The 13,180-nt window shown below is 47.3% G+C and overlaps 2 protein-coding genes across 2 annotated transcripts; one reads left to right on the top strand and one right to left on the bottom strand.

The window, feature by feature from the left end:
* Window positions 1–562: 562 nt before the first annotated feature.
* LOC133886155 (auxin response factor 23-like) lies at window positions 563–6,604 on the top strand. Its single transcript, XM_062325892.1, has 15 exons — window positions 563–819; window positions 917–1,056; window positions 1,844–1,939; window positions 2,018–2,074; window positions 2,171–2,338; window positions 2,448–2,532; window positions 3,064–3,154; window positions 3,257–3,421; window positions 3,539–3,658; window positions 3,764–3,839; window positions 3,925–4,096; window positions 4,171–5,117; window positions 5,512–5,702; window positions 5,782–5,979; window positions 6,086–6,604. Exons 1-14 carry the CDS (start codon window positions 759–761, stop codon window positions 5,963–5,965), a joined length of 2,553 nt encoding a protein of 850 aa, XP_062181876.1. The 5' UTR covers window positions 563–758; the 3' UTR covers window positions 5,966–5,979; window positions 6,086–6,604.
* Window positions 6,605–9,320: 2,716 nt separating this feature from the next.
* LOC133887543 (transcription factor SCREAM2-like) lies at window positions 9,321–12,895 on the bottom strand. The gene is made up of 4 exons (XM_062327528.1): window positions 11,719–12,895; window positions 10,263–10,490; window positions 9,860–10,030; window positions 9,321–9,716 (listed from the first exon to the last, which is right to left on the bottom strand). The coding sequence occupies exons 1-4, from the start codon at window positions 12,781–12,783 to the stop codon at window positions 9,633–9,635; spliced, it is 1,548 nt and encodes a 515-aa protein (XP_062183512.1). The 5' UTR covers window positions 12,784–12,895; the 3' UTR covers window positions 9,321–9,632.
* Between the last annotated feature and the right edge of the window lie 285 nt (window positions 12,896–13,180).

Here is a 13,180-nt window from a genome sequence, read left to right as displayed (position 1 = left end):
TTGACTTTTCATCAAAAGCAACAACAGTTTTACACTGACGTTTTTTCATAACATTTTTACAAACAATTGCTTTTTCCAAACCACCTAGAAATAATGGCTTAAAGTGTGGACCGGAAACCGTACTCATGTCTGAAAACTAGTAATCTGAACATGTGCTATAGTAGATAAATCAGTACAATATGAGTTTGACTACACAAGTACTCAGATCTCAGGCCATCTCCTGTAACCAAACCACCCAACCCAATGAACCCATTAATAAAGCCACAGGGAAGACACTCTCCCTCTGCAGGAGGCAGCAAAGGATCCATCCCCAACAGGAATATTTATTGCACCCACCGCTTGCCTGCAGGAGCGCGACAGCCCCACCTAACCCAACCCAGCCCAGCCCAGCCCGTCCAAGCCCGGCCCACCTAGAAGCCCGGCGAAGTAATCGCACCATCTCGCGGTCACCTCACCTCCCCTTCTCTCTCACGGTAACCTCACCCCACGCTTAGAGGCAGGAGAGCTCTCTGTCGCTCTGATGTCGCTTTCTTAAATCTCTCTCTCTCTCTTCTCTCTCTCTATACCCGAGCCCAGCAGTAAAAAAGTTGGGGAGGCGAGGAGGTGGAGAGGAGAGGGGGAGCCGCGAATCGGAGTGGGGGTTCGGAAGGCGTAGCTCAGTCCGGCCGGCGAGAATTCGCGCGATTCGGGCGCGGGTCTGGCAGGGGTGGGGGGCGAGCGCGCGAGGGGAGGCGCCGCGGATGTGAAGATCTGGTCGGATGGCTGCTGCGGAGGCGGGAGGTGGCGAGGGGGATGGAGCTTCGGCCGCGGGGGCGCGAGGTGAGTTGGGTTGGGATGGGGGTGAGGGCTGCGTGTTTGGTTCTCGCGGGGTTTTGACGTGGGGTTTGGTTGGCCTGGCTCCGGGCTTTGCTTGCAGGCGGCGGCGGAGGCGGAGGCGGAGGACGGACGGAGGACGGGATGTACACGGAGCTGTGGAATCTCTGCGCCGGCCCGCTGGTGACGGTGCCGAGGGTTGGGGACAAGGTGTACTACTTCCCGCAGGGCCACATCGAGCAGGTGAGCGCCCAATTCTCAGGGTGCCTTCTTTTGGACTCAGTGATTTCGCGCTGGAAGTTCCGTTTGGGCGAGTGTTTTCCGGCCTCCTCGATGTTTTCGTTGTGTATTTGGTGATCGGGGTGGTGTTTCTGCGCCATGTTCTGCGAATTTCGTCTCTTGCGGGCAATTCTGTTCGCGCGAGTTTCTAGTGGAGGAGGGGGGGGGGGCTTTGTTCCATTTGGTCGAGTTTTGGGTCTTGTGGTGCTCCAGTTTTGGGGGTTCGCTGGCCTCGCGGTGAATCCTGTGGGGTTTACTCGCTTGCCTCCAGAAATTTTGAGCTTTGGCGTTGGAATTCGATTGCACTGGTGGGAATCCTCAGTTCCCCCCAAATTTACGTGGATTTTTTTAGTGGTTGTAGTGGTTTAGTGAAATCTGAACTGCCCTTTTGCTTTTGGCTCGGAGGCTTCGAGATGGAGATTTCTGTGAGGAATTTTGTTGTTGTGCTGGATCGCCAGCAGTTCGTGTTTCTCCCTTTGGATTTTACTTTGTATCACTCCACCAGGCTCCGGTTTGGGACAATTTGAGCTTATCATGTGGCTTCTGCGTGTCACGCGGTTTGTGCTCAGTTTTTTTCAGTTTAGCGGAAATTTCTTTCACTGGTTTCTATTGTTGGGCACCTTTTTAGGCCTCTGCCTTTTCACTTGGGGAATTTATGGGTGTCATACTCGCTTGTCATCAGTGACTCAGCTCTGAGTTCTTGCGTTTTGGTGGACCTAATTTTATAGTTAATTGTTTTTGTGGATTTCAGGTGGAGGCATCGACCAACCAGGTGTCTGAGCAGCACATGCAACTGTACAATCTCCCATGGAAGATCCTGTGTGAGGTCATGAACATTGAATTGAAGGTACTTGCACCCCTTCTTCTTGCAAACGTGAGCTTTGCCTTTCAAAAACATGCGTGTTTGATGGCATTTTGTTTGTAGGCCGAGCCGGACACCGATGAGGTTTATGCTCAGCTCACTCTGCTCCCTGAATCAAAGGTGAGTAATGTTTTCAGCTTCCACACAGTGCTCCACATAGGGATCCTGGTCTGAAGCGTTTAAACAGGTATCATTTGTTGGTTTTGTGTGTAATAGCAAGAGGAGAATGCCTCTAGTGAGGAGGAGATGCCTGCAACGCCACCAGCTGCGCCTGTGAGGCCACGTGTGCACTCGTTCTGCAAGACATTGACAGCCTCGGACACGAGCACACATGGCGGTTTCTCGGTGCTGCGACGCCATGCCGATGAGTGTCTCCCGCCACTGGTTAGCTTGCTGGATCATTGGCTTGATGATGTTGCCATTGCTGCAGTTGTAGGTCTGCTAGTCGTTGCTCGAGTGGTAGTGATGCTCTTTGCTTTGGCTTCTTGGTCAGGATATGAGCCGTCAGCCTCCAACTCAAGAGCTGGCTGCCAAGGATCTGCATGGTGTGGAATGGCGCTTTCGCCATATATTCAGAGGTGAACGCCCAACAACTTCTTTGTTATTTGACTATATTCCAATAAGAACGTGTGATGATCTTTGCTCACTTGCACCAATATTCACTAGTAGGAAACATACATGACTCCAGCTTTTGTTTGTATGTATAGTGTAAAAACAGTTCTTGTGTGCATTAATGACTCCTTAACTTGATCTTAAATTGGTTTTAAATGCGCTTCCCAGTACAATATGTATGCTCTATCTTATCCCGTTGGCTTCATTGGAGGGATCAGCTTGTGTTTCCAACAACTTCTTGTGTATCTTGGTTCCTTTGCATGGGTCTGCATTTGATGATGCAAGGATAACCATATAGTTTTGTCAGTTAATGTGGCATCTTGCATGCTTTAGTTTTGTAGTGCAAGTACTTCACATGTCCAGTTGTCCTTTTTGACTTGTGAGTTGTGCTAGCTAATAGTTTTTGTGCCCAGCCCATGTTACAACTGTAGGTTGAATACCATTAGGTTATTGTATCCTCTTTGAAGTCATCTCACATACATTTCTGCTAACTTCAGGTCAGCCACGAAGACATCTTTTGCAGAGTGGCTGGAGTGTTTTTGTTAGCGCCAAGCGACTTGTGGCTGGGGATGCCTTCATCTTTCTAAGGTATGTTATGTGACACACTGAACATCGAACAACTTCTGCTATATGCTTACTCTGTTTCCCCGTTTACTGCTTAACAAGTACTTCCCTGTATGGTGTTTGCAGAGGTGAGAACGGGGAACTACGTGTGGGAGTTAGGCGTGCAATGAGGCAGCAAGCTATTGTTCCGTCTTCAGTAATCTCAAGCCACAGCATGCATCTTGGTGTTCTTGCTACAGCATGGCATGCTGTTAACACTGGAACCATGTTCACTGTCTATTACAAGCCTAGGTTTGTGCTAAACTCGTTCGAGGATTTATATATAATTCCTGGATGCAGTTTAAGCCTTGTGCTATTTTATTTCTGACCTGAATTCCTTATCTTCTAAAATCATTGCACTGCTCTCAGGACAAGTCCATCTGAGTTTGTGGTCCCTTGTGATCGCTATATGGAATCGCTGAAACGAAATTACTCTATAGGAATGAGATTTAAGATGAGGTTTGAAGGTGAAGAGGCTCCAGAGCAAAGGTAAGCAATTGCCTGGTGCAATGGTAGATGTTTTCTGCTTCGTCAATCGCCACATATGATTCCTCTATTAGAAGCGACTTGAAACCTTTAATTCTTGTACACTAGATTCACTGGCACCATTGTCGGAATGGCGGATTCTGATCCAGCTGGATGGGCCGAATCAAAATGGCGTTCCCTTAAGGTATTATCCCTTCCCTTCCTCCCTTTTCAGTTGAAGTAGACTTGTTTTATGGAGCATTGTTCTGTTGTACTTTTGTGTTATCCAGGTGAGGTGGGATGAAGCTTCCTCTATTCCTCGTCCTGAAAGGGTTTCTCCTTGGCAAATAGAACCTGCTGTAAGCCCTCTCCCCATCAATCCACATCCAGTGCCTAGAACCAAGAGGCTTCGCCCTAATGTTCTAGCTTCCCTACCTGACTCTTCAGCTCCAACAAAAGAAGGTCTGACCTTGTCATCAGTGTGAAGCTTGTAGGATAGTTCGTCTTACTAATGCATTTGTTTTACCTCATTCCAGCTGCTCCTAAAGTCACAGTAGAGACTCAACAAAATGCCTTACAAAGGGCCTTGCAGACCCAAGAGAATGCGACCCCGAAGTGTGGTTTTGGCGGTAACAGCGAACTGGATGTTGCTCAGAAGTCAGTCCTGCGATCATCAGGATTTGATCACGAGAAAAATGCCATTGGTATGCAGAGGAAGCTAGGTTCAGATAGTTGGATGCAGATGAACAGGCCTGAGAGTTACAAGGACATGTTATCAGGATATCAGCCACCTAAAGATGTACAGAATCCACAGGGTTTCTGTCCCTTACCTGAGCAGATTGCTGCAGGTCATTCTAACTTCTGGCACACCATAAATGCTCATTATCAAGATCAGCAAGGTAATCATAATCTGTTCCCTGGCTCATGGTCCATGATGCCTCCAAGTACCGGCTTTGGGTTGAACAGACAGAACTATCCAGTGATACAGGAAGTCGGTGGGTTGCCTCAAAGTTCTGTAAATACAAAGTTTGGGAATGGAGTTTATGCTTCGCTACCAGGCCGTGGCATTGATCAATACTCAGTTGGCTGGTTTGGCCATATGATACCTGGTGCCCGCATGGATGATGCACAGTCACGCCTGATCAAGCCTCAACCTCTGGTTGTTGGTCATGCTGATCCACAGAAAACAAAGGGAAATTCATGCAAACTTTTTGGAATTCATCTTGACAGCCCAGCCAAATCTGAACTTTTGAATTCTCCAACAAGTGTTGTATATGATGGAACGCCACAAACTCTAGGGGCAGCTGAATGGCGTCAGCCAGACGCAACTGAAGTAGAGAAGTGTTCTGATCCACCTAAGACTCCGAAGCAACTCGATACTCCACAAGCAGATTCTGTTCCAGAGAAGCATCTTTCTTGTCCACAAGCTTCAAGAAGCATGCAGTGCAAATCACAAGGTGGATCAACTAGGAGCTGCAAGAAGGTATGCTTTCTTGTCATTATTACCCAGTTCTCTCTTTAATCTCCCAAGTTGAATAGCACTGTGAATGCTTTTCTAATAGTGCTCCGATTATTTTTTTCCTTAATACTTGGGGCATGCCTTGTGAGTTTGCTTCTGAAGCACCCTTGGATATATTTATTTGCAATGTTCCAAGTCCACGAGCTATACAAACTTCCAAAGCCTGCTAATTCTGTAATGTAGCTGTGGATACATAATTAAATCTCCATTTCTTGCATATTACTCCTTGTTTAGAAATACATGGCTGGCGCCATCTGGATGCTGCTATATGTCTAAATGTATGTTTTTTTTTAGGAAACATACTTTTTTTAGCTTCCCTGCTGTCCACCATGATGGTTGATGGGACTGTTCATTTCAGGTCCACAAGCAAGGAATTGCACTTGGCAGGTCTTTGGATCTTACAAAGTTCAATGGTTACATGGAATTAGTCGCTGAGCTGGATGAGATGTTTGACTTCAACGGCGAGCTGAAAAGTTCTAACAAGGAATGGATGGTTGTCTACACCGATAACGAAGGCGACATGATGCTGGTTGGGGATGATCCCTGGAAGTGAGTAACTGTTGAATATTTGCTTGGTTGATCTATGTATGATAAAATCTGGATGACATCTGAATTCCCTCTTGGACAGTGAATTCTGCAATATGGTCCATAAGATCTTCATCTACACAAGGGAGGAGGTCCAGCGGATGAATCCGGGTGCACTGAACTCGAGGTCGGAAGATAGCCTTGCTAACTCCATGGAAAGGGGCTCTGCTGCCAGGGAAATGCGAGTCTGCTTACCCACCTCGTCACTTAATTCCGAGAACTGCTAAATCCTCCTCAGCTGGTAATGTGAACTGCCTTATTAGTGGCAGTACCCAACTCTTCATTACAATTTCAAAACCAGTGTCACACTGCACTAATCTTCGACACAATCATTTTGCCTTTGGCAGGCCTTTCAAACTAACCAGGGGGACAAAAAGCGATGTATCCGTAGGAGAAAATGCTTTCTGTAGTGAAGCTAATGGTTTCTGTGTATTGGATGAGCCCAAAGTACCCTAGTATTTATAGATGGTGCTTGTCCTATTGGCCTTAAGTTGCTGCACTCTCACTGCAGTTTTGGTTTTTTTATTTTGGTGAGGTTTAAGTCGTCAGTCGATCGCTGGTCCAACCATCTAATGTATGCCTAGAAAAACAACTAAGCGAAGCCCTCCCACGCTTTCCCTCGGCACTAAGCATTGTAAATAGCTCCCCTGCCTCAAGCCTAATATTTTATCTGCCGTACTTGACACTCCTGTGGCTTTCCTGCTTGAAACATCCCCGGTGTTTGGCTGTTTGGAGGTCATCCTGGTCCTTGTAGTGTAGTCTCTTTCCTAGCCTGTGATGAGAGCCTGTTTCATTTGTGCTCTAGTGCAGTCTGATAATTCGCACTTGCAGAATTGTGAGTTTGACCTTTTTCTGCCATTGACAAACCAATCGTGTTTGTTGTTGATGTTATCATGACATTGTAATACTGACGGGTTTTGTTGGGGACTGACTGTCCTGATCCGTGGCAGGACCGTAGGAGAAAGTCATGAAAGTTGAAACTTTTGGTGTTGTGGTGTGCGTGTGACATGGTTTGGTCAGAGGCAGCATGCTTGAACGCACGGCGCAGCTTTGGGTTGTTGGCCGGAGTTGGCCGCCTACCTTGGTGGCACCCGCCGGTTCCAACCATGTATGACATTTTTGTCAATGCATAGCAACTAGTCTTTTAGCTTATTGTTGATAATGGCATGTAATGCGTCGTATTGTCGCCTCCCAAGACGAAGCGATTCTGGTTCTGTTTGGAATTCGGGCGGGAATTGAGCTGTTTCCTATGAAATTCATGCGTATGGTTTCACACGAGAACCTCCACAACCTTGCCGTTTGAAGCACCACCTTCAGATAGCGGCGAAGCTAGAGCAAACACGACTGACGCATACACACAGTTATATGCATAACTTTATTGTTTAAAGTTGGTAATTTTAGGATTAAGGGAGGATTTTGTTTCTTTACCATGGTGCATGTGCACCACCCGACATATATATAGCTTTGTCAGGTCATCCAAAGTTTTAGACTAACTTAATTCTATATAGAATTTAAAATTTATAGAATAAAATAAAATAAAGTATTTTAAATATTTATTTTTAGTTTAAATAAAAACAAAATGATTCAATTTAAAACTCTCAAGATGTTTATAGTTCTATCTCTAAAAATTTTTAGAGCTAGAAACAAAATTCTTAAAGCTAGAAACAACAGGCTCTAAATATTCTTAAAACTGAAGCTACCAAACCGACGTTAGTGCCTCTCAAAGTCTCAATTCGGAAGCTTTTCACCTTGCAAATCTTGCAGCGAGCGTCTGGGCAGGAGGCGGGCGGTAGATCCAGCCGCACATGCATGCATGCATGCGATGGGGGCGGCCTTCAAGACTGACGGGGAGTGATTGTGCCCTTGCCCTGACAAGAGTCACAGAAGCCGTCATGCCAACAGCCAACTCGCGCGTGCGCGCCGAGTAAAAATTCCTCGCGTGCTCCTCATCCATCCGAATTGTTGCGAGAAAAGTAATAAGAGAGGGGTCGTTTTGAAATACTTTTTACTGAATGTAAAATTAGATCTCTCTTAATGATTTACCTTAGCTTATGTCTTAGATATTAATTAGATGTCTTTCTAGACAAAAAATCTGATATGATAAAGAAAGAGGAGAATAAGCTTGTTTCTTACAGGAAGACACTAGCTTTAATTTTTGTGTAATCCTAGACAACCATGAGATAATTAATTGCTTTAGAAGATCTTTATAAGAAACTAGAAATATACATATATGTATTAGAAACTTATTTTTCAACATTAATATTTTACTCTCTCCTTTTTCCTTAGACATCAGCTAAGACACAAGGTATTAAGAGTGGATAAGGCTCTTAACATCTTTTCTTTTGGAGTACAATGCTATATGAAAGGGGTATGCTATAAGAGATGGGTAGAGAGGGAAAATATTACAGTGGCCGCGCCATTGTTTTTTTTTTTTTTTTTTTTGAAAACAACGCTTCCTGAGAATACAGGCAAACACCGTGTAACGGAGGGAGGTAGGTACGCGAAGATGAAGAGTGGTTTTGTTTTTATCGAGGGCCAGGCTGAATTGCGGAGCACAAGAATGGAGTGAGGCGTATTCAATTTGCGTGGGCCTCATCGCGTGCCAACGAGCGAGCCGCACTGCATTGCATGCCCGCACAGGCTCATGATTGGAAATCAAGCACGCCGGCGGCGTCCGTTCCGGCGGCCCAGCGGTGACCCCTGCCGCCGCAGCCATTTACGGGCGAAATGAACTCTGTGTCGGGCCAGGTCCGCCGTGCATTGTTGGGAAGTCGACGTGCCTTCAGAAAAGCACCAGTTCTCACAGGAAATTCAGTTCAGGCAGCTTTCTCCACTCCATCAATTCCATGCAAGATCAGAGGCTAAAAATCGGGAGAAAATAAAAATCACTCTCACAGAATTAGGATTTGTTACACTCAACATTTTACTGAAGGAACTACCAGCAGAACATGCCAATTCCGATGCTCCATTGTAAGAAACTGCGTATGGTCTCCCTGCATTTCACCCCAACCCAGCGTGAGGGGCACTTCACAAAACCAGGGCAGAAAGCTTCTTTTTACCACTGCATTTCAGCAAAAAACTGTAGCAAACATTTCACCTGGTGATGAATTGGTCTACCTCATCAGTTTTCAGCCGGGCTTTTACCGGAAACCAGCCAAATCCAGCGCTGCTAATGGCAGGCTGCTGTGAAGAAGCGTTTGGCCCAGCGTACTGCATGGACCACCTGCTTCCAATAACTGACCAGCCTGAACATCTCAATCCGTTACTACTCAGCATCATGCAGTAACGGCTTTAGGTCATATTTATTTTAGCTTTAGACTGTGAGAATCCAGTCTATTATGTGAAATTGTTGAAAACTCCTTCTTATCGATTATGAATTATGAGATTTCGTAATACAACTTAGCTTGTAAAATGTGAGAATCACCTTTTATAATGTGATGGTTTGTTTTTGTTTTTATTTTTATGACTAGAATCCATAATCAGAATAAAAAAACAAACAGGGCTCAACAAACAGGCCAAGCAATAGCAACCAGACAGCATCATCAGAATACAAGGCAAAAAGGACAGATCATGCAGAGAGGGTTTAAGCTGTTTCCGAACGGTCCACTTTTGAACCATCACAATCGCAGCACAAGTTAACCACACAATGCGAAAGCATGTACCGAGAAATTATAACGGAGCTAGTACATTGGAGATTACTGACATTATTCTCAACTCTAAACTCTAAATACTGCTAGATAAGTTGATTGTTCTGAAAAACCTCGAGCAGGTCTCAAACTTAACAATTGACGAAGCTGGTTCTGTCGAAAATTACCCCTAACACCGGAAACACCGGTGATTGTAAATTCCTTAACTACACTGTCTTTTTTCGGTTGGTTCAGCCATCTTGTTGTCCTAGATCGCGCCATGGAACCCCGCGGATTGCAAGAGGACGGCCTTGATTTCCTCAGGCAGAAGCCCAGGGCCTTCCTTGCATAGCTGCAGTGAGGAAGAAAAACAATAAGCACTTGGCAGTTTATTTTCATGTGACAGTAAGTGGTAGAGCATGACAACTTCGTACTTTAGGATAAAAATGCTAGTTTCTGACAGTGAGGAGAATGATATGTACAATTGCACATTACCTCAGCCTTGAAGACGTCTAAGGAAAATCCACTGAAGCAACTGATAACAGCTTGCTGGACGTCGAGACCGAGCCCTTCGATTGCCCTCATAGCAGAAAGCAGAAGACCAGGCCTGCGAGCACAGAACATGTGGATGTTGACCGCCCGGCCTTCCCTCATCCTAACCTCAACCTGTTGCAAGAGTAGAAAGTGCAGAAGTGAGCTAAATGTCTCAACCAGTATGAAACAAGTGACAAACTGATTCATACATCACTCACATTACAGCTTCAGCTAATTTCAGTCTATTGTTTGTTAAACATTGACCAAATAATGTGATATCATGTTAAGGACTTTTTTTTTTTTTTTTTTTTTTTTTTTGCGAGTAGCAACGATCAAGTGGTGTCTGGAGAGAGTAGATGCTGACCCTTGGTTGCTGAGCAGTAGGGCTCGGCAATGCGCTTGGGCACATCTCTTCCTTCACGCGAGACGGCAGAGTGGGCAGCGTCGGAGTCAGAGGGTGGAAGCTTGTGGGCGTTGGAGGCAGTGAGCCTGTGGAAGGGGATGACTCAAGCTCGTTCTGAAGATCGTTGATCTTTTGCAGCAGTTCCTTCAGGTACTCGATTGCGTCGCCAAGAATGGAGGCCCTGTCCATCTACCACTTGCAAATACAAACAATCAGCTCATTGGCCAGTCACAAAGAGAACGTATCACCACTGAATTGCATGGATATAATGAGAGGTATACCAATAAGATTAAAGGTGAAGTACTCAACTCAGAAACAGATAACTGAAACAGCTGATGCAAAGTACTATTACATCATAACTGATGCTTCCTGTTTGGTATGACTAAGTTAGAACCAAACTGTAACATCTTTTATTGTTTTGCTGCAAGCTGTTACTTAATTGACTTGAAACAGAGAAAGAGGTCCCGGAATCAGGTAAAGAAACTGTGATGGACAGTGATTTGCATACAGCACAGCTTATGAACAGAGATCATATTTATTTCAGATGACCATGGACAGCTGGAAATCCAAATTGTGCTATGTTATTCATGAAGACAAAGTTTGAGGTGAGTTCCTTGACAAAGAGATATCATCCCTGAACTGCGGCAAAACCCCAAGAAATAGAACAACAGCTACCTTTCTCAAAAAAGAAAATGAAAAGTGTTACAGTCACAACATATAGACTGGGACCATAGGCTAAGCAGTAGCTATAGAATCAGTACAACAAAAACAGAAGAACTGAACTGTAGATGCTAGGCCATTAATCTTTTCAAACTGAAGGGTGTGAAACAGAATATTCTAGATGACATAGAAACCTCACAGATCCCATATTGCATCTACAATTCTACCGGAACAATTGCACCCGAGATGCGCATATCGACGGTCTACGACAAAAAAAAAAGGCATCACACCATGACACCAGCTTCACAAAATCAATTACGCAAAACGTACCAATATAAGACCATCTCTAACTATATTCTCTTCATTTCGTTCCTTTTCCGATTCTCTTTCCCGTTTTTATTTTCTTTATTTTCTTTCATCTCCAACAACTTCCTTTCAAAGGGAATCGTGAAGGGAAAGGAGAGAGAATCTCGTCTCGAAGGGAATGATGTTAGAAATAACTTCGTGATAGGAATCGTGAAAGAAAACCGTTAGAGCACTGAAGGAAACGAAAATCCCTTCACGATGAAAATCTAGAGTGTGAAGGGATTCCGTTGGGCATAGTCTAACAGTCACATAGATTGCACTACTAGATGCTAACCACGGAATTCTCGTCTTTCTACTTTTCAGTGCGACCAAAATGCAGAGAATTCATCAAAATTACGCTCTATAAATCATAGAAACTGACTAACAATACATGTAGTAGCAGAATTCTCACCTTGCTGATCTTGGGGACGACGGACCGGAGCATGTAGAGCCGGTCATTGAGCTTCTTCCGGCGACGGCGCTCTGCCATGAGGTTCTTGGCCGGCAACCCCTTCCTCTTGCCCTTCCCGTCGGCCGTCATCGTGCTGTTGGCGTTAGAGTCCTTGCCGTCCTTCTTGCCGCTCTCCTCGACGCCCCTCGCGTCCTCCGAATCGTAGTTCAGCCCGGACGCGTCGAAGCTCACCCCGTCGTCGTCGGCGTCGTCCAGCATCGTGTCTCCGCCGCCCGAAGACGCGACCGCCGCCGCCTTGCGCTTCTTGTCGTCGTCCTCCTCGCCGGCGTTGCGCCGGAGCGCGCGCTTCTGGAACAGCGTCGGCTGCGTGCCCACCGGCGGGAAGATCTCCAGCGGGCGCAGCACCGCCGGCTTCCCGCGCGCGGAGAACGGCGCCGTCAGGGACGCCGAAGAAGGGGGGGCCGCCGCTGAGGAGCCGGCGCTGGTGTCGAACATGTCGAACCCGCCGAGGCCGCCGAACTCCGGCATTTGCGCAGGCGCGGTGCCGAAGCCTCCGAACGAGCCCAGGAACCCGCCGCCCCCAGCCGGGATCACGGACAACGACGAAGCGTTCGAAGCGTTACCGGTGCCAGAAAACGAAGCCAGACCGCCGCCGCCGCCACCGCCGGAGAGGCCGAGGTCGAACCCGTGGACGTCGAACGGCGCGGCACCACCCATGTTGAAGAGCGAGAACAGCTGCGACCCTGCGCCGGACGCCGACCCCGCCGCCTGGGCCGGCGGCGCCAGGAGCAAGGGCCCCTGCGCGCCGGCTCCGGCGCCCGCGGCCACGGCGTCGAAGTACCAGTCGTCATCGAGCACCGCGGGGGCCCGGAACCCCCCACCCCCCGAGGCGGCCACCAGGGCCAGGAGGTGCTGGTCCTCCTGCCCCTGCGCCGGCATCATCCCCAGCCCCGTGGCCGGCGGCGGCGGCGCGTGGTGGTGGTGGTGCTGCTGCTCGTGGCCGTTGCCCTGTTCTTGGCCGCTGTCCTCCTGCATCCAGAGCGGGTTCGCGAGCCGCGAGAGCATGGCGGTCCCGCTCGAGTCTTCTCCGCTTTCTTGGGGTGAGAATGGCCGGAGGAGCAGATGGGCAGAGCAGAGCAGAGCGGAGCGGAGCGGAGGTGCAGTGCCAGGGCGCCAGCGCCTGTATATATGGAGCTCAAGCACTACTGTGTACCGGCTGGCACGGTGGAGATAGAGAGTGCGGAATTACGAAACTACCCATGCTTCCAAAGTTGGAAACTTGGAGGTTCCATGGGTTGGGGAGGGTGTAGACTGACGGCAACCATTGGATTCAAATTCAAACGCCAGGATCAAGCCGGTACTGTAGCATTAGCGGCGTAGATAGATACAATGGAGCGAAAGTGGTAGTAGATCTGGGCCGTTGAAGAAGAATGGACGATCTAGATTATCCTCGCAACGTGTA

Source organism: Phragmites australis, chromosome 12 (assembly GCF_958298935.1).
Source record: "Phragmites australis chromosome 12, lpPhrAust1.1, whole genome shotgun sequence".
Taxonomy (NCBI): Eukaryota; Viridiplantae; Streptophyta; class Magnoliopsida; order Poales; family Poaceae; genus Phragmites; species Phragmites australis.
This window is presented reverse-complemented; position numbering and strand designations above follow the sequence as displayed.